Source organism: Amaranthus tricolor, chromosome 6 (genome assembly GCF_026212465.1).
Source record: "Amaranthus tricolor cultivar Red isolate AtriRed21 chromosome 6, ASM2621246v1, whole genome shotgun sequence".
Taxonomy (NCBI): Eukaryota; Viridiplantae; Streptophyta; class Magnoliopsida; order Caryophyllales; family Amaranthaceae; genus Amaranthus; species Amaranthus tricolor.
This window is the reverse complement of record NC_080052.1, coordinates 18,462,302-18,483,705: the sequence shown is the minus strand read 5'-3', so window position 1 is coordinate 18,483,705 and position 21,404 is coordinate 18,462,302. Positions and strand designations below refer to the sequence as shown.

The 21,404-nt window shown below is 33.2% G+C and overlaps 2 protein-coding genes across 11 annotated transcripts; one reads left to right on the top strand and one right to left on the bottom strand.

The window, feature by feature from the left end:
• Positions 1–912: 912 nt before the first annotated feature.
• Positions 913–16,966, bottom strand: LOC130815820 (phosphatidylinositol N-acetylglucosaminyltransferase subunit P). Of its 10 annotated transcripts, none has more exons than XR_009042639.1 (10): positions 16,733–16,965; positions 16,369–16,432; positions 13,206–13,412; positions 12,960–13,032; positions 12,394–12,512; positions 12,156–12,303; positions 12,006–12,057; positions 10,180–10,282; positions 9,362–9,433; positions 5,820–6,375 (listed from the first exon to the last, which is right to left on the bottom strand). XR_009042639.1 is itself a non-coding variant. In XM_057682311.1 (7 exons), the coding sequence occupies exons 4-7, from the start codon at positions 13,390–13,392 to the stop codon at positions 12,179–12,181; spliced, it is 504 nt and encodes a 167-aa protein (XP_057538294.1). In that variant the 5' UTR covers positions 13,393–13,412; positions 14,226–14,296; positions 16,369–16,432; positions 16,733–16,966; the 3' UTR covers positions 11,846–12,178. The 10 variants fall into 10 exon arrangements, 3 of the variants coding, with proteins under 3 accessions (XP_057538292.1, XP_057538294.1, XP_057538293.1); XR_009042640.1 differs by adding an exon at positions 14,226–14,296 and having other exon boundaries at positions 5,822–6,375; positions 12,006–12,303; positions 16,733–16,966; XR_009042637.1 differs by having other exon boundaries at positions 5,815–6,375; positions 9,362–10,282.
• Positions 8,185–11,666, top strand: LOC130815632 (cysteine-rich receptor-like protein kinase 10). The gene is made up of 7 exons (XM_057682121.1): positions 8,185–8,209; positions 9,155–9,286; positions 9,431–9,552; positions 9,910–10,120; positions 10,206–10,443; positions 11,132–11,279; positions 11,358–11,666. Exons 1-7 carry the CDS (start codon positions 8,185–8,187, stop codon positions 11,664–11,666), a joined length of 1,185 nt encoding a protein of 394 aa, XP_057538104.1.
• Positions 16,967–21,404: the final 4,438 nt, after the last annotated feature.

Sequence of the window (21,404 nt, the reverse complement as noted above, 5' to 3'; positions counted from 1 at the left end):
TTTGATTTTTTTTTCATAATTATATAAGTTTTTGTTTGTTTCTTTACCTTTTAGAGATTTTAATGTAAATGCTTGTTTTATAGGACTTTGATAGTTTCTCTAATGAGCATAGTACTGTGAGTATGAAATCTGATTTGGAGATGTATTTTGAGGAGCAACTAGTGCCTCGTTCAGTTAATCTTGATATTCTTGCGCATTGGAAGGCAAATGTATCTCGTTATCCGGTACTTTCTTTAATGGCTAGAGATATTCTTGCCATTCCTATATCTACCGTGGCTTCCGAATCTGCCTTTAGCATTGGTGGTCGGGTACTTGATTGCTATCGAAGTGCTTTGAAGCCAAATATTGTTCAAGCTATTGTTTGTCTAAAGGATTGGACATTTGAAGGAGGTAATTTTCTATATCATAATATGTCTTAAGTTAATATTGGTTTTGGTTTGTTTGATAACTTATATTTTTGTTTGTTAATGAAGCAAAAATGGAATCACAATTGGATGAGCTTTGTGGGTTGGTAATGAAGATTAAAGTTGAAGAAGAAGAAGACATATCTTACCCTAGTCCAAGTCCAAGTCCAAGTCCATGTCAAAGTTTCGATCAACATGAATTCAGCTCAAAAACATCTTCCTCAGCCACCATATTTTAGATTATGATGATTTGTAGAAACTAGAAACTAATTATGATACTTTGTTGTGCTATTTTGCTTGTTTGATGTTTGTTAACTTTTGAAGACTTTTAAGAATTTTGAAGCATGTTTAATATTATTATGAAATGTGAATATAATATATGGGTCAAATGGGTCAAATGGGTCAAATGACCTGAAATATATGGGTTGAATGACCTGAAAAAAAAAGCAGGTTAAATGGGTCATTTTCAGGTTGACCCGACCTGCAACAGATCAGGTCGGGGTTTCAATTTTTGACCCATTTAATTAAATGGGTCAGGTTCAGGTCAAGGGTCTATTGACCCATTTATATATGACCCGAACCTGAAAACGACCCAACCCGACCTGTTTGACACCCCTAGCCTACATGCTCAATACAACTTAAGAAACGTTGTTTTCTAGCTTGTGATCCCTTACAATATTTCACACTTTCTCTCACCTTAATCACAGCATCATCTATTTCTTTCAATCCATCTTGAACTACTAAGTTCATGATATGTGCACAACACCTCACATGGAAAAATTCTCCTGCACATAACAATTCAAGCTCACCCTTAAGACAATCCGCAAACACATCATTTGAAGCCGCATTATCAAGAGTAATGCTAAAAATCTTTTGCAAAATACCCCAATCTTTCAACAAGGAACACACATGATCGCTTAAATGAACTCCCGTATGAGGGGGAGGCATAAAACAAAAATTCAACAACTTCTTTTTCAAGACCCAATTATCATCAACATAATGTGCAGTTAAAGTGATATATCCATCTGAGGTTATTGAACTCCAACAATCAGAAGTAAGGCAAATTCTACTACTAATTGAACCTAACAAAAACTTCAAATTCTCCTTCTCCCTTTCATACATCTTAACAACATCAGACTTAGATGTATTACGTGAAATTGTTTTAGTCGTAGGATTCAAATAACTAAATAATCTCCTAATCCCTTCATATTCAACAAATTGGAAAGGAAGATCATGTCTTACTATTGCAAGAGCTAATAGTTCACGAAAAATAGCAACATCAAATACAGGCAATTTATTTGCTAAACCAGCAGTGGAATTCTCCAATATCATTTGACCAACATCACGAAATGTCCTCATTTTACAATTTTTTACATGACGAATTAAATTTCCTGTCCCCATTTTACTATCTGCCCTAAACATTTTTTCACATTTTTTACATTTACAAAACAAATTTCCATCTTCATCAGTTTCATCCACAAATTCAAAGTTTACCCAAACACCAGATGTAAGTTTACGTTGTCGTTTAAAATTCTTGCCAGATATATGAATTGTTTTGTTACCTATGTTTTTAGGATCCTTCTTACTCATTGTGTCACTACTCTTAACCTCCACCAGATCTTCTTCTGAGTCAACATGAACACGTTCAGATTCAATGGTATTGGTATCCATTACCTAAGAAGAAATACACAAAATAGTTTAAACTAATTTATAAAAACTAATTGAAGAATTAGACAAAATCAAGGGAGAAGCAAAGCAACAAGAAATGTGCTTATCAATATCAGTAAATTCACAGAAATTCAACCGTATAACTTATCAATAATCGAACCGTTTGTTCTGAGTAAATTCACAGAAATTCTGAAATTCAGCATATAATTCACAGAAATTCAACCATTAATAATCGAACCCAGAAATACACAAAATTAAAATTATCAATATCAGTATCAGTATAACTTATCAATATCATTCTGTATAACTTATCAATATCAGTATAAGACCAAAATGAATGAAATAACTGAAAATCAAACCAAAAAATTATCAAAATTCACCATATGAATGATTGCATTCATTCTGTATAACTTATCAATGAACTAAAACTTTACAAGAAGATGATGATTATCATTCTGTAAAACGACACTACTGTAAAACAAAACAAAACAAAACAGAGACAAAACAACCCACAAACCCAAATCAAGAAATGAACGAATTTCACATTTCAAAACAAAACCATGACAAAATTAGAAGAATATTGTAACCTTTACAAGAAGATGATGATTACAATAAACTTAAAAAAAAAAAAGTAAAGACCAAAATGAATGAACTAACCCAGTTCGGGAGATACTTCGGCAGAGACGGAAGAAGAAGAAAGAGGAAGAAGAAGGCGCGGCGCAGTTCGGGAGAGAAGGAGGAATTTTTAGGTTTTTAGGGAGAGAATCAGAGAAGAGAAGGCGCAGTTAAGGAGGAAGCTGCTGGAGCCTGGAAGGAAGACCGAAGAACGGAAGCTGGGAAGTAGAACAGGAATTTTTAGGGTTTTTACTTTTTAGGAAGCGTATCCGCGTATGGGCTTGGGCCGCTTAGGGGCTTATAAATTATAATATTCCAGTTTAAATGGGTTATTAAATGGGTTAATATGGGTCGACCTGACCTGATTGACCCATTTAATAAATGGGTTAAACAGGTTTTTTTCGGGTTTAAATATTCAACCTGAACCTAACCCATTTAATAAACAGATCAGGTCGGGTTGACCCATTTAATTAATTGGGTCAAAAATCTAAACCCAAACCCGCTAATTTCGGGTCGGTTTCAGATCAGGTTAGCAGGTCGGGTCAGCTTTTGCCAGCCCTAATGTAGGCCTTCAAAGCTCTAAGGGTTTAAAACAAGATGTCATAACACGATGGAATTCCACATATTTAATGCTTGAAAGTGCATTGTATTACAAGAAAGCTTTAATTCATTTTCAGAAAGTTGATGCAAACTATATTCATTGTCCTACTGCGGAAGAATGGGCTAAAATTGAAAAAATTTTCAAGTTTTTAAAAGTTTTTTATGAAGCTACTCTTGCTTTTTCTGGGACTAAATATCCTACTGCTAACTTATACTTTCCTAATGTGTTGAGGGTAAGATTGCTTTTAAAAAGTGAGATGGAGAGTACAGATAGTTTTATGAAGAAAATGGCTTGTAAGATGTATGAAAAATTTGGAAAATATTGGAGTGATTTTAGCATTATTATGGCAGTCGCTATTGTGTTAGATCCTAGGTTTAAGCTTCAATTTGTTCAATGGAGCTTCAAAAAAGTTTATGGAGATGGTGTTGATTATGAGGAAGAATTGGCTAAGGTGAGGGAGAAAACTCAAGAAATTTATAACATATATGCTCTTAAACTATCTGCAACTTCTCCAAGACAAAAATATGGAAGTTTACATGTTGTAAATATTGAAGATGCTACCGATGAGTTTATGACCGTAAGTTTTTGATTTTTTTTTCATAATTATATAAGTTTTTGTTTGTTTCTTTACCTTTTAGAGATTTTAATGTAAATGCTTGTTTTATAGGACTTTGATAGTTTCTCTAATGAGCATAGTACTGTGAGTATGAAATCTGATTTGGAGATGTATTTTGAGGAGCAACTAGTGCCTCATTCAGTTAATCTTGATATTCTTGCGCATTGGAAGGCAAATGTATCTCGTTATCCGGTACTTTCTTTAATGGCTAGAGATATTCTTGCCATTCCTATATCTACCGTGGCTTCCGAATCTGCCTTTAGCATTGGTGGTCGGGTACTTGATTGCTATCGAAGTGCTTTGAAGCCAAATATTGTTCAAGCTATTGTTTGTCTAAAGGATTGGACATTTGAAGGAGGTAATTTTCTATATCATAATATGTCTTAAGTTAATATTGGTTTTGGTTTGTTTGATAACTTATATTTTTGTTTGTTAATGAAGCAAAAATGGAATCACAATTGGATGAGCTTTGTGGGTTGGTAATGAAGATTAAAGTTGAAGAAGAAGAAGACATATCTTACCCTAGTCCAAGTCCAAGTCCAAGTCCATGTCAAAGTTTCGATCAACATGAATTCAGCTCAAAAACATCTTCCTCAGCCACCATATTTTAGATTATGATGATTTGTAGAAACTAGAAACTAATTATGATACTTTGTTGTGCTATTTTGCTTGTTTGATGTTTGTTAACTTTTGAAGACTTTTAAGAATTTTGAAGCATGTTTAATATTATTATGAAATGTGAATATAATATATGGGTCAAATGGGTCAAATGGGTCAAATGACCTGAAATATATGGGTTGAATGACCTGAAAAAAAAAGCAGGTTAAATGGGTCATTTTCAGGTTGACCCGACCTGCAACAGATCAGGTCGGGGTTTCAATTTTTGACCCATTTAATTAAATGGGTCAGGTTCAGGTCAAGGGTCTATTGACCCATTTATATATGACCCGAACCTGAAAACGACCCAACCCGACCTGTTTGACACCCCTAATCTACACGGAGTCCCTCAATCGTCAACTACACCTAAATCACGTACATCCTTTATATACTTCATATTAATGCATGATTGAGTTCATAATAGATACTTCTTGCTTTTCTATATAATCACATTCCCTTTTAGACTTTACCTAAGGCTCATTGAAGATAAATATTTAAAGTAGAAAAATAAAGTTAGTTAAATGAAAGATTAAAGAAATTTAATTGTTAGAAAAATAGAGAAATTTTAGTTAGAAAGTAATAAAAAAAAATAAAATAGCAATTAATTCTTCCATTTTGGGATATAAATTTACTCTAGGGGAGGGTGGGGAAAACTTTTCTCCAAATTAGAGATATTATTTTCCTTTTTTTTATTAATCTTTTTTAGTTTACTCTCATTCTATCTTTTTTACAATTATTTCAATTACTTCATTTTCACTATGCTTATCTTTATTTCATTAGTTTGATCTTTTTACTCTCTTAAATATTTATACTCAATCTAAGCAACTCTAATAAGTACTTTATCTCTTCGAAAGAAATCGCTCTAAATATAAATACGGTGGTACTTTCTCCATTTCATTTGCCTTGCACTTTTTTCAAAAATGTGTTAATATTAATTTGTAATTAGTATATCATTGAGCAATACTGTAGTAATACTTTAAAAATGTTAAATAAGAGTCTTAAATGTTGCGATAAAGTTTATGCAACATTTTTTAAAATGATACTTTAAGACGCGTTACATCAGCTAAATGCAGCACTTTTCAAGTTTTCGCAAACTTAATAAAAGTTTTGCACATATTTGATAGATGCAACACTTATTTTACAAAATCAAATGCAACACTTTTTGGTATCAATTGCAACATTTTTCTTATTTGTTAACAAAATATATGCAACACTTTTACCATCAATTGCAACATTGTTTTTTTCCCACCAAAATATATGCACCATTCTTACTGATTATTATAATATTTTTCCTTTTTTCCACCAAAATATATGCAACATTTTTCCAGTAATTGCAATATTTTTCTTCTTTTTTTTTTCCACCGAAATATATGCAAATCCCTTTTTGTAACAATAGCAACATTTGTTATTTTACCACTATAATAAAGCAACATATTATTTTCATAAATGCAAAGCTTTTACTAATAAATGCAACACTTTGTAATAATTTAATGATTAGCCACTATAATAAGACACCAAATCCAACACTATGATTACATAAATACAATGATGCCAAAATAATATAAATATATGATCTCCATAAGGTCGTTATAATAATTGTGTTAATATAACACATACATAGAAAAAAAAGTTAATAAAAGCTACATAAACTTCATTTGAAAGTTTTAAAATATCTAAATACATATAACTATTAGCAATATAATAAGTAGTATGTTATCTTTAAAAACAATACAATGTCTATATTATTGAACTTGGTTGACATTTCATTTGATGTCAAGATAATACCAAGTCTCAGAACGAAGATCAACATCAACCTGTAATAATAACATAAATATATGATCAATATAAAAACATATCACCTTTTGGTTCTATCACACTTTAAATTATGACTTCGAAAACAAGGAAAAAAAATCTATAAGACACAAAAGCCCTACTACTACCAAAAACTTTGCATCTACCTACACTTATTTGGTTGCAGTTCATTAAGTTTAGGGATAATTGATGTTTGCTAAACTTATTGATATTTGCTACATAATGATTTTTTTTCAAAGAATAATATACAATTTCTAATCTCTGGCTTCACCAGAGTATTAATGTTACCTTTTTTCCAACATTTTGAAGACAAAAACTTAACAATACTCATCTAATCCTCATAGCAATTATATATATTCTTAATTGATCCTAAATTTTAACACCTACAAGTCGATTATCAAAGTCTAAATAAATGGTATTTCTCAATAGGGGAAATTCCATGGAGCTAATTCATAAAAAAAAAAATATAGTATGCATCATGCTATCAAATCATGATTAAATTAAACAATTAATTGAGGTATTGGTCTAGTACTTTTTAAATTTATTAAAAAATAAATGCATTAATTAAGTAAGCAATATATCATATTGTAGCTCACAACAAGTATTTTTTTAGCAATCTCAATAGGTTTACCAATAATGTTTGCCTGGTTTCAAACATGTCATCTTTTTTATTTTGAACATGTGTTTGCATTTGTTCAAGCTCGGACTTTTTCTCTGCATAATCAGTTTCAATCTTTTTTCTCATATCTTGTATTTTTATCACTTCATTTTTCATGTCTTTTTGAATATCCTTAACCACCTAGCTTTAATCGATTTCATAAGTTCTCTAGAAACTACATATGATGCATCACTAAGATTGGCGTCTTTTAACTTTTTATTAGTACACCCCTCCCATATAGCCTTCTATGCACATTGTACTACTTCCTTATAATAGCTAAAAAAGCATTGGTCTAGCCTTTTTCATCTTCTGAAGGCGTAAACTTTTAAATCTCTTTCTATATATTTCACAACCAAAAAAGCAATTCACATATTGGGGTTATTCATCAATCATAAAAGTTGATGATATGAACTTAGTCATTAAGAAAGTAAGTACAAAATCTTACAATCTTTTTTGATAAGTCTACGAACGAGTTAACATAATTTTCCCTTAGTTCTCTTACGTGTGCGCTCAAACATATCTCTCCAAGAGATGGAGGTTCCTTGTTAGGAGTCTCTAGACTGATGTTTTTTTAACTATCATGGAAAGGAGTACAATGAACATAGAAGGCTATATAAGAGTCGTGTCACTAATAAAAAGTTCAGAAAGGTCATTTTCATGGAAAACTAATGGAATCGATCAAAGTTATTGTGGTTGAAGATATTCAAAAAAACGTGATACAAGATATGAAAAAAGAAATTGAAATTGATAATGCAAAGAAAAAATTGAGCTAGAAAAAATGCAAACACATTGAAATAGAAAAAAATATATGTTTGACACCATGATGGCAAACATTATTGGTTAATTAACCTACTTAGATGTCACAAGGCGTACTATATTTTTCTAAAAATTAGTTTCATGAAATTTTCCTTGTTGAGAATTACTATTTATCAAGACTTTGATAATCAATTTTTAGGTGTTAGAATTTAGGTTCAATTAAGAATATATATGATTGCTATAAGGATTAGAATTTAGGTTCAATGAAGTATGTTTGTGAAGCTAGAGACTAGAGATTGTATATTAATATTAATCTTTGAAAAAACATCATTATCTAGCAACATCAAGTCTCCTAGTGCAAACACACACTGATCACACATAATAATCCCTAAACTTAATGAATTATGGCGAAATAAGCGCAGGTAAATACAACTTTTTTTTTGTAGTGGTAGGGCTTTTGTGTTTCATATTTTTTCCCTTGTTTTTAAAGTCATAATTTATAGTGTAATGAGATAGTAATAAATTATCTTAAACAGGTGTTATGTCTCTTATACTGATCATATATTTATGTTATTATTACATATTGATATTAATTTTCGTTTTGGAACTTGATATAATATTGACATTAAATGACATGTCGACCAAGTTCAATAACATAGACATTGTATTTTTTTTATTTATAACTCACTATATATTATACTATTTATAGGTATATGTAATAAGACATTTTAAAACCTTTGAATGAATTTGTATATAGCTTTTATTAAACTTTTTGTTGCGATGTATTCTATTAACGCAATTACTACAACAACCTTATGGAGATTATATATTTAAATTATTTTGACATCATTGTATTTATAAAATCATAGTGTTGAATTTATCGTTTTATTATAGTGGCTAATCATGAAACTATTGCAAAGTATTGCAATAATTAGTGAATATGTTGTATTTATGAAAAAAATACGTTGTTTTGTTATGATGATAAAATAAAAAAATATTGCAATTGCTAGAAACAAAGCAGCATATATTTTTGTGTGAAAAAAAAGAAAAATGTTACCATTATTAGTGTTGCATATATTTTGGTGGGAAAAAGAAAAAAAATGCAATAATCGATAAGAGTGTTACATATATTTTGGTGGAAAAAAAAATGTTGCAATTGATGGTTAAAGTGTTGCATATATTTTATTAGCAAATAATACCAAAAGATTTCGCTTTAGAAAATATAAACTATAGCAAATTCAGTAGAACGGATTCAACAGAATAATACTCTACACATTATATAGAACACTTTTAATACGATATTTAAATTTAGACGTATATTGGTGTGCAGTGACTAAGATTATGATAGAAATATTTCTATTTGTCAGCTAAAATTTCAGGTGGAAATCAACTCGGTAAAAACGGACTAGTATTGTTAAAGATTCTGGTTCCCCTGGTTGTCATTTCCAGTCTCAACTTAATAAGCTATTTTTCCAGAGCCAATTTGCGTGTCTATACCGGTAAGTATTTTATTAATGCACGAAACATAGTAGTCTAGACAGAGAGAAATGTATGTTTAGCAAAAATGAAATTACCTCATTATAACCATACTGAGAATGTCACCATACTTCTAGTTTCCATTTCGATGATGTATGTATTCATAGGGTCTGTGACAGGAAATGATAGAAGCTTTAGATATGATTCACCAGAACTGAAAGTATTCAGATTTGAGGATATTAGTGCAGCCAGAGAATTTTTCGTGTTACAAAAAGCTTGGAGAGGGTGGGTATGGACCAGTCTACCAGGTATTTCCTGCTAGATCTAGGATTACATATATTATATCCATTCTCATAATCGTAGAAGAATTTTAAAAATATATATGATCGATTTGTCCGGAACTGATTATTACATGATCCCAGATATGAGATAAAAGACGGCATATAATTTCACATCTATAACTTTTAAAAAGGAATATGGTTCTATGAAATATAACAACCTTATGTTTACATCATAAAATCATATGTAACTTTCAAACGAATGGAGTAGTAGTTTTCGTTTAAAATTAATCAAGTCGGTGTCTTCCTCCTAAGAGAGGTGGATAGCAACAAGCCAACAAGTGATATTACCTACTCTATTTCTGCAGGGTAAACGAAAAACAGGACAGGAAATAGCAGTAAAAAGACTTTCAAAAGCTTCAAGCCAAGGATTCGAGGAGTTTAAGAATGAAGTTATGCTCACTGCAAACCTTCAGCATGTAAACTTGGTTAAGGTGATGGGATTTTGCGTGGAAAGAGAGGAAAAGATGCTCATCTATGAGTACCTTCCAAATGGAAGCTTGGATTCTTACCTCTTTGGTATTGCTCTATGTTCCACTATAACAGAATATATAGTAATAAATAGATAAATACACAACCTATATTTTCCCTTAATTCATTGCAGATCCAGTGAAATGTTTGCAGCTTGATTGGACAAAGCGTGCTCACATCATTGAAGGAATAATTCAAGGACTTCTATACCTGCAAGAATATTCAAGGCTAACCATCATTCACCATGATTTAAAAGCTAGTAACATTTTACTTGACAAAGACTTAAATCCTAAGATATCAGATTTTGGCATGGCAAGGATGTTCCAAAGGGATGGACGTGAAGCAAACACAAACAGAATTGTAGGAACATAGTAGGTGCCCAAACATCAGTATCTAAAATCAGAAGTGTAAGTAACCGAAATCTTTCTTTTGGCAGCACTCAGCTCTTGAGGCTCTTCTAAAGAAAATTCACTAACCTTCTGGCAGCTCTCCTCTTAGCTATCTTCAAGCTTTTCTTCATACACAATATTGTTCTAGATTGACTTCAATGACTATCCTAGTCTAGATCTTCTACACTTCACAAAGGCAAAATTCTTGCTTTCCTTAAATACCATTTTTTGGACAAGCATCAACTTTGCTTGACTGATCGCAATTCCTAATACCTACTTGCATGCTTCCTTAAAAGGATTAGTAATATCATCCTAACCTGCCAGTAATATCATTTTTTGGACAAACATGGGTTCTTAGCAAATGGCAGATGCCTCTGCTTGTGGGTCAGGTTGAATATGAATTGAGATTGCTCCATCCCATCACTCGATCTACAAGTTACTACAAAACCATCCACACATACATCATATTCTATATAAAGAATTTTTCTAATAATATGCGCACTTTAAATCCGGAAGTCTTAAATATTATAGCAATTTATGATTATACTTGTGTTCTCAATCTAAGGTGCTTGCCAAAAGCAACTATGTGTCCACATTCACTTGAGAACCTTCCATCTCCATGTTTCCATACTCCAAGACTTGTAAATTTAATGGATGCATGATTTGGCAGTGGATATGTTCCTCCAGAATATGTGAAGCAAGGACTATACTCGAGAAAATTTGATGTTTATAGCTTTGGAGTGTTACTGCTGCAAGTCATTAGTAGCAAGAGGAATGATGATGTTTACGGTGCTAATGACTTCAACCTCTTGGAATATGCAAGCAAATGAGCAAAGTTCCTATGTTTATAGTGAGTTTAAAAATATATTAAAACAGTTGGTTGAATGAATTGACAGGCATATGAGTTGTGGATAGGGGCTCATGGCATGGAATTTGTAGATCCATCATTAGATGACTCGAGTTCGAAATATAAGCTATTGAGTTGCATGCAAATTTCTCTGTTATGTGTTCAAGAAAAGCAGGAAGACAGACCATCAATGTTAGAAATTTCATCTATGTTCAAAAATGAAGTTAAACCTAGCATGTTCCCCAAAAGACCAGCATTTTCCAGAAAACCAGATGAAGATGCAACACTAACTCCATGCTCACAACACTATGTTTATTCCAACAATGATTCTATAGTTTCTGAGCTGGAACCTCGATAAAAAGATGGATTCAAAGGAATTATATTTCTTCCCATTGGGGGGAGGTAGGGAGGTGTTGAATATGATGAAGAAAACTAGAACTGCTATGTTATCTTTAATTTTAAAACCTCTTACCCATATTCTAAGTTCTAGTGGCCAGTTTACAGAACTAGTAACTAACCTTACAACATCATACTATGTTCAAGCAAAATTAAACTTTAAGCTTCATGAAAACCATAGTTAAGAGAATGTGGTGGAAGTCCTTGAGAATATGATACAATGCGTTGAAGCTGGACCGAGAATGTAGAGAAATAATAAAATAGAAGCTAGTACAGGCAGCAAAGGCATACAAGAGCATACCTATATATTGAATTGATTCCACAACGAGGTCGCATACTAGCCTTGAATAAATCTAGACAACCGAAAAATCCAACACTAATCAGTCATGCACTGAGCTATCAGCAACACTGCTAGCCAGATATTGCCCATATTTTAGCCCACAAATTGTACCCTGATATCAGAATATAAAGTAGTCATTCCAGATCTCCAAACATGAGCTCGTTAATTTTATTGATGTCAAGATCCGAGATGGATTCAATTGGCCGATCATCATCTTCATTCAATTTCGAGTAGATTTGTGGATCTCTGCTGTGTTCATCTGTAAGGCAAACCATCAAACAATGTCATATTCAATGTGTGCAAGGAGACATTTGAGCAAATTTAATGTGAAATCCAGAAGATAACTTACCAAAAACTACATTCAAGGAAGTTGGAGAAGGTGTTGTCATAAAGTTGAGGCCAATATAGAATGCTAGTCCCAAGACTATTATGACCATACAATAAGTTGGTACAGCTACAGCCCAGTACCTAAATACCAACAAAATTAGCTGACAATATATTCTCAAACGTCACCAAGCAACTATCTTTGAATTATGGCCTAAATCGCACAAACGGCAGCAAGAAAACATAAAATGTCAAGGCAATCCATAACTTGAATTGTTGCAGGTTCAACAACAATTATGCTAAATGTTAAGACAGCTTAATATTTGGCTTTCCTTGGCCGAGATTAATGGCAATTCTTTATATTAAAATCATCTCCTTGTGAGGTTGCTTATCCTGTATAGCAACAACTCTGTTTGATTCTCTTTATTTGGTGGTCAGAAGATGAACCCACCCTGGCTGTGTACAGCTAGGAATAATTACACTCTCTCCCCCATCTTCCCCACCCCCCCAAAAAAATAATACCCAATTTCATGGTTATAGACTAGTTGTGCAGTTCATTAAAAATCAAGATAACACGAGTGACCAACTAACCTGCTAGGATAGTAGGAAATGCCAATTGAATGCAACCAGTGCTCAGGAGCATATGCCCATATAAAGAATATGGCTGTTCAAGGGATGTAATGCAAGTGCCATAAGTAAACATAATACAAAAATGTTATGAACTATACTACCATAAATTCTAATAGAAGTAATTCTCAAGAAATTCATCAATACATTGAGCTTAAACAAAACATTAATAGAATAATCCATATTCCACAGCAGGGTAATGAACTATACCTGTGGCAACAATAGTTGTTATAGAGCCCACAAAACCATAGACTTCACCTGGTTTTGGGCCATGCTGACCAGATAAACCAAATCCAGAAGCCTTATCATCGACATCGTGGAAAGAACTAGGCCCTCTCCTTTTCCTAGACAAGATAAGAACTCTTCTTGGGCTATTGACAGGGGAAGGATCTTCCATCTCGTCCTTATGAATAATAGCTGTCAGACAATCCCATAATAGCTCAACTCACTTAGATATATCTCAATTATCAGATATCTTTATATCATTCAGATTCTGAACTCCACTTATACTTTGGAACTAGCATAAAGAAAAGTAAAATAAAACAATAAGCTATGATTGAGTCTACAAAACCGATTGCATCAAATTGAAAATTAGAGCTCCATCCACGATTCTTTTCTCATGCTTATGAGAAGGAAAATAATAAGTAATCAGTCATAGCAATGTCTCTCATTCTTTAACATTTGTACACAATCATCATCTACATTTGTTGAGAGTTCTTTTATACTATCACTAAAAACTTCATAAATGAGTAGGACGTAGGAACAACCTAGATCATAATAGGGGGATTGGTATGGATGGAGTTAGTGTAAGGGTTCCAAATAAGCAATGGATGATCTAGAAATATATAGAAGGTCTATAATAAATATGTCTCACAATTTCACCTTCACTAACACCTAAAAATACCTCACAATAGAATATATTATCAAAGATGGTGCGATTATAAGACGTGATGTATTAAAAAGGGAATTCTTGTATGCATAATCTATTCCACAAAATTCTTCCAAAATAGACTATTTTTAAAATGTGCAAATTGTAGTTTAGATTGAACATAGCCAAAAACACAGAAGCGATCATCGTATAGAACAAACAATTTGATATTAGGAGTAGAATATACTCAGCTAAAAGTCTAAAACTATTCGAGAACATTGCTAATTAATAAGAAAAAATTGAATTAATAAGGATTGGTTAAAACAATAACAGAAATGAAATATTGGTGCAAGCAAGCATACCTACAACATAAAAGTTCTGACAAGAAATCGATCAATTGTTGGTGGTGTAATTCTAATTCTCCTTGTTTGCTCTTTCTCCAAATAGTGCAAATGATAATTTTAGAAGTACTTCAAATCACAATATTTTAAAGAAGACGATAACAAAGTAACTTCAATTAAAGAGAGGAGAATTTAAAAAAAAAAGTTGCAAACTCTACCATCCAAGCAAGCGCTACCTCAACAAAGTTGGCAAAACATACCAATGAAAACCTATGGAAAAACTACTACTCCAAACACCATGAACCCCAAGGCTCAAACTAAGCAATTGCCAATTTGACCTTATCCAACTTCAAATCTACACAAACAACCAAGCCAACATTGCTCCAATGGGATCCGCAAAAATACCTAAGAAAACCTAGAGTGTTAGGTCAACGGGTGACTTAAGTTCATTAAGAATTAGAACTTAATTAATTAGTTAAATTATTTAGTAGTATGGAAGAGGAGGGAATGAGATGTCTTGGGATTGATCATGGGAGAATAATCATTTTACACGCCAATATGATGTAAACCTTGACCTTGGGGAGCAAGACAAAAATTACCGAAGGACAAGTGTAAGACGTTTGAGGAAGCATGGGTGCCAAAGGAGGAGCCTTTTTGGTGCTGTATTTGTAATTTCGTATGCTACCCTATCATTCCCTATATATACTAAATGACCAGGTTTTTGTTTAAAAAGCCAAATACTCTCATCAATGTACCGATCTTGCCCTAAAAATACTCCCATTGATGTATTAGCAACTCTTTCTTAAAACCATTTGTCCATTGTAATGCAAATCAAGATTAAAGTTTTGTTATTTAAACACATTATTAATTCAATGGTAGATGTAGCCTAAGTTTGGTGAACCAACTTAAATCTTTATGCTATTGTTGTTCATACTTTGTCATTCATCATCCATTTACATTTTGTTTCGTTCATTGATTGCACTATAAACTACTCTTCCTTTTACTCAACTTTCCTTGTCGTAACCGAGTCTTCCACATCGGTATTACACCAAATTTTTCATAAAAGATATTCTCCTCAAAGCTAGAATATAATAGCATACAACATAAAGAGCCCAAAATTAGTTGATTAACTTGGTAATTTACCAATTTCAAAATTCAAGAGAGTCTAGTCATCAATCATAAGACTTGATTTGAAATTGCACATTTCTTGACAAAATTCAATGCTTAAGCACCTATATTTATCTAAATGTGCATTATACTAACTCTATCTTACTTACATCATCAAATTATTTGTTTATACAGCATGAGCGGTTCTAGACATATTCGGGGTGCCCGACTGCTTAGGGCCCCAAAGATTGGAGGCCTCATTAGTTTTAAGATGCATTGTTTTGTATAATCAAGTTTTGCAGTTCTTTTTAGCTTTTAATAGATTCGTTTGATTATGACATGAACTATCTTATTATTGTTGTTTATGAGCGAATATTCAAGCTAAACTATTTTAATTTAGAATGTAATTATACATTTTGTTGTTAATTATTTATACTTTTGACACAATTTTTTTATCATTAGTTAAGGGTATAAGGGCCATATTTTGAAATAAATAACAAAAACAAAATCGGGCCCCATAGTCTTTGTTGCGCCTCCGAATTACAGTATCAAGATAACCAGCTTATATAGTGTGAATAAGATCTACAACTTACTTTGCAAATTGCATAATCCCGCTATCTTAATGTCAACCACCAACAGTTACGCGCCACCACCAACACTCCGCTCTCCACCCTTAAAAACATCCACATATTTCTTTTCTATTTTTTTCCTAGAAGTAAGCCACATTATTTACCCATTTCAACACAAAAACTTCCGAACAACATTACTTATAAATATAATGATAAACTTGAATATCAATTCTTCAAGCAACCAAAAACTAATTAGAAATTTATCATACGTTGAGTCTTTGATCCATAGCAAAATGAGAACATGCAACACGAATTCTCACCATCACACTTAAATCTACAATCTTTGCTCACAAAAATCACATACAACAACAAAGTTATATAATATTCGAAGTGTAATCTTTAAGAATGTCACAGATAATCAATAAAAAATCAAATTAGAATTTTATTTTCTAAATAGGTGAAAGAAACTTAATTTTAGGGGTGTGTACCTTGAAAATAAGGGAGGAGGAAGAAATTAGTGACGGTGGCTGCGATGGTGGGCTGGCAACGAGGCTGGATGGGCGTGACGCCGGGGATCGCAACAGTGACGGATTCAAAAAAAAAAATGATGTCAATAATTTAATAAAAAAAATTACAATCACCATTGAATATAAGATTTTTAACATCAAATTTGAATACAAAAATCCAATTCATGCCAAAAAATTTACACAATTATGTAATTGCAAATAAAAAATTAATATGAAAAGTTTTAGCATCATTCCAACCTTAGAAATGAATTACTACAAATTAATTTGATTAATTTCAGCATTAAGATCAAATGACAAAATTGCAAAGAAAAAAGCAAAAAATAACCTTAAAGAAGAAAACTGGTCTAATTAATGATGGAGATTACAGAGAGGAGCAGAGCTGGACAGACAGAAGGCAGGTGGACGCCAGACGGGCGACGGTGGTGCCGTGGTGGTTAGGTGGTGTCGACAGCTGGCCACAGGTCACATGAGACAGCAAGGCAGGCGGCAGTTGTTGAAGGGTTTGGCCGTTTGGTAATTGGGGGTATTAATTGGGTGGGTAATAAAAAAAGGAAAAAAAAAATTACTTCATGAAAGGGTAAAACACTTGTAGTGGGTTTTGAACCTGGATGATTGCTGTAAGGGATGATAATACTAATTAACTCATCTAAAATATATTTTATTTTGAATTTAAGTAATGCCAATTGCCAAACAGTAACTCTCCTGAGACGGCTCTCTAGATCCAGCCCAACAATTAGAAAAAAGAGAAAAATCTAAAAATTAATGCGCGCATTTGAACATATTTAAAGTTTAGTTATAACCTATTGAAGTTGGTGTTATAACCTATTAAAGTTGGTATTTAGATTTAGCGTTTTAACCTGTTAAAATTTTTGGTCTAACCTTAAATTGTTAACCTATTAAAATTGGTATTATAACCTATTACACTTGCTATTTTAACCTATTGATGTTGGTGTTTTAACTTGTTCTAGTTGGTTAACACGCCAATTTTAAAAATCAAGTTCAGCAGGTTAACATACTAACTTCAACAGGTTAAAACATCAATTTTATTAGTTTAAAATGCAAACTTAAATAGGCTATATGTAACACCCCAGAATTTCCGACCCCTTAACGAAACCAAAACCGTAAAGGACGGGAGGAAATTCGGGTGTTTAATAAAAGAAAAGGAGGAGAATTTGGATAAATGTTAAATATTAACTTTTAAAAAAATGAGTGGAAATTTCGGCAACATCTGCCTTAAAACTGTGCGCTTTTGTAGAAAAACCAAAAGTTATTTAGAAGCTAATAAAGTAAAGGCACCAACGGCCTATCAAAACCATGTCACGGCGGAATGATTCGTCGCCGGCTTCTCAAATCAACATGCCAAGCATGGATTGTGGTTCCAGTATCGACGTTTGCGTTTTAAAAAGACTTAACTCCTTAAAACCATACAGAGTTATAAACTACGCAGCGAAAATACAAATATACAAGGGAGGACACAAGGCCTCATAACAAAACATATACAACCAAAGCTTACAAAAGATAACAAGAGCTACAAAATCGAAAGATAGCGGTATGACACAGGTTATGCTTCGCCCTCATCACTCTCCCTAAATGCAATGCAATGCAAAAGAAGCTCCAGTACCTGCTACACCTGTCTATGATCCTCCTGCTGCTCGAAATTAGACCAAAGGCTAATGTGTCATAGCAGGACAATCATAGAAGGTCATCAACAAACAAACATAAACACAAACACGTACACGTTAGTAACCGGCATCAAATATAATAAGGCCAACTACTAGATAGCATTATGTCATAAAACAACATAAGATGATTTCATAAAACGCAACCACAGATAGTAACCGTTTATCGACCACTTATACCTCTTAGTTTCATTACGTGCTTTCCAACCCGAACCATGTGTTCTTGGGTAGAATGCAGGTCTTCACGCTCCTCTTTTTAAACATAAACTCTTGCAAAACACGTATAGTATCAACTCGACCAAGGCATTAACAGAATACCTAACACATGACCTTATAGAGCTTGTCTATCTTAAGGTAAGTGTGATCATAGTCTGTAATACCCTTGAGGTAACTTAACTTAGGCACACTTCTCACTAGTATAAACTATTCTATCAATAAGTAGATGTTCTATCAATGAGTAAATATTCTATCAAAAGTAAACTTTCTATCAATGTGTAAGCTTTCTATCAAAGAATGAACCTTCTATCATTAAATAACTTTCGATCAATGAATAAATTTTCTATCACTGATTTCTATCAGTGGATCTTTCTCTACTTCCTAGCGTAGTGACACGGCCACGGGCGTTATCGGCCATCCGGCGCCCATGGCAAAGTACGAGCTCATGCCCCCTCCAGCTGACCCTCTCGGGTCCTACCTTCGGGAAAAAACTAACACACTGGGTTCTAAACCAGTGAAGAGGCCACCATATTGGGGTTTGCAAGGCCCGCATGGTAACACCTCGGTCAAGGGGCGGTATCGGCCATCCGGCGCCCAGTGACCCAAGCATGCTCATACCCCCCTAACGGTGGTCCCGTCGAACCTCACCTAGGGGACTAATAAATCAACCAGACATAATCCAGTTGAGTCACGCCAGCTAATCATAATCTAATACTTTATCAGATGGGAATAACTTCCACATCCACTTTCGACTAATAATGAGCGCCCTGGGATAGCAGCACGCTAAAACCCACTGAGCCACTCATCAAAATATGAATTCACCTCTAAAGGAGTCATTCTAACTCCCAGTAAGGCATAATCCAATTCTTAAATAGATAAGGGGTAGTTCTCGCCTTCTATTAACACTCTCATTCTCTAAACTATTCTAAGCGCAAGGATTTCATAGTCGATAGCTCTTCATGTAAAGGTGTACTCACTAGTATCTCATAGTTTCAATGCAATGTATATTATCACAATAAACAATAATGTCTTAAAGCAAATTGCATATAAGGTTAGTTACTGCGTGTACATACCTGTAAGCGTCACTGCACAATCAAAAGTCACAAAATCACCCGACTAAGGCTCTACTTTCCTCTTACAAAATGGGCACCTATATAAGTTATGAGTAGAACTAATAAGTTCCCTTAACTACTTTGCCATACCAAACTAAATACCAAAGTAACCGCTATCGCCCATTCAACATGAGTTTCCGATTACTCTAGCACGCATACTAACTCATTCAATACAAGTCAAAATCATTAACTCAACACAACATAAGTCTTTCCATCAATTTAAAGTAGAAGTATGTGTGAATCGTTTCTTTACATTAACTAATTTTGAGCATATCGGCTCGTGTTACCCAAAAATAACTAATCACAACTAAATCTTACAATTTTAATATAACATTAATATAACGATAAGGCAAATCTTAGAGTTGTCGTATCGGGATATCATTTGTTACATTCTCCAAAGCTATTAAGAAATATAGTCGAAACAACACGACAAATTACTTTAGCAACCATCGACGATAAGTTGACATTATGCTCTTGGCTTACTAATATCATGTATTTATAACTTCAATAACAACCTAATAAGGGTATTTGTAATTCACAACAATCAAACCACAACGATTAGTAACTATTATTCCCAATTTAATCAATCAAAATCATTTTCATAGTCAACTAACATCATCACCGTTACTAATTATTCACAACAATAACCAATCGACCAAATCTTAAAACAACTTTTAAAGTTATTTAATCCATCATCACTAAAATATAGTATAAAACACACATCATTAGTAATTTCATCTCTAAATCCAAGCCCTAATCGTTTCGTGTTCAAAGATAACATATTTAACTACTACCCATACTAAGATTCAAAGAAACTAATACAAAATCAACACACAACCCATAATTTCAAATCACACTTCAAACCTTAAGTCATAAACATGTTTAATTCATCAATCAAATTCTTACCCACAAAAAGATTCAATGAACTTAACACAAAATCAACATCAAACTCAATACACTTAATAAAACTCCAAATAAAACTAGAAAATTAATTAGAGAAAAGAGAAGAGATGGCTCACAAAGGTGAAACTAGGAGATGGACAAGGAGGTAGGTGGTTTTTGTGGTGGTGGTGACTCACTGTGCGAAATGAGGAGAAGGAGCCACACGGACTGTCCCCTGCTGGCAGTACAGTAGCCGAGCTGCTGGTGGAGTCCTTCGATGCGCCTGCCGCTGAGGGGGAAGAAGAGACACGGCCTATTGTCAGTGTCTGGGCTGCTGCTTGCTGCTCGAGGGAGGAGGTGACACGGCTGTGCAGGTGGTTACTCGTGGGTGGCTGATTGGGACCAACTGCTGGCGGCACAGCAAGGGGGAAAGGAGAGAAAGAAGGAGGAAGAGTGAAGGGAGTGACGGCTGGTGGGAAGCAACCAGGGTTTCGTGCCCTTTTTATCATGGTTATTTTTATTATTATTATTATTATTATTATTATTATTTATTTATTTAGTTATTTATTTATCTATTTTCATCTTCTTGCAAGGGACTTTCGTGTACTCACAAATTTAATAAAATAATAATCTTAATTCGAACCTCTTTATTTTAGAAATCGTGATTGTATTTTTAATATAAATATATGTTAATATTTAAATTCGTATATGAAAGTAGTTTATTAAAACTACTTCTAAATTAATTTAACATAATTATAAAATCCCCAAAAGTTATTAAAACATTTATTAATGACGTCAAAAAATCTCGGGGTGTTACACTATAATACCAACTTCAATAGGTTAACAACTTAAGATTAAAACAACAATTTAATAAGTTAAAACGCCAACTCCAAATACCAACTTCAATAAGTTATAAAACCAACTTTAAGCAAAAGTTATAAAAACCAACTTCAATAGGTTATAACACCAAATTTAATAGGTTATAACACCAACTATAAATAGGTTGCACAACGTGCCATTGTTTTGTAGTTGTTTTTTTTTTTTGTAATAATGAGCCGACCCACTTGAGACGCGTCTTTCTCAAGTAACAATTAGTGATTACCAAATG

Excerpts from the sequence above, each read along its gene's own strand:
- LOC130815820 (XM_057682309.1), bottom strand. The coding sequence starts at position 2,075 with ATGGATACCAATACCATTGAATCTGAACGTGTTCATGTTGACTCAGAA.
- LOC130815632 (XM_057682121.1), top strand. The coding sequence starts at position 8,185 with ATGAATTATGGCGAAATAAGCGCAG. Across the intron at positions 9,287-9,430 it reads CAATTTGCGTGTCTATACCG|GGTCTGTGACAGGAAATGAT; the intron begins GTAAGTATTTTA and ends ATGTATTCATAG. Across the intron at positions 10,444-11,131 it reads AACAGAATTGTAGGAACATA|TGGATATGTTCCTCCAGAAT; the intron begins GTAGGTGCCCAA and ends ATGATTTGGCAG.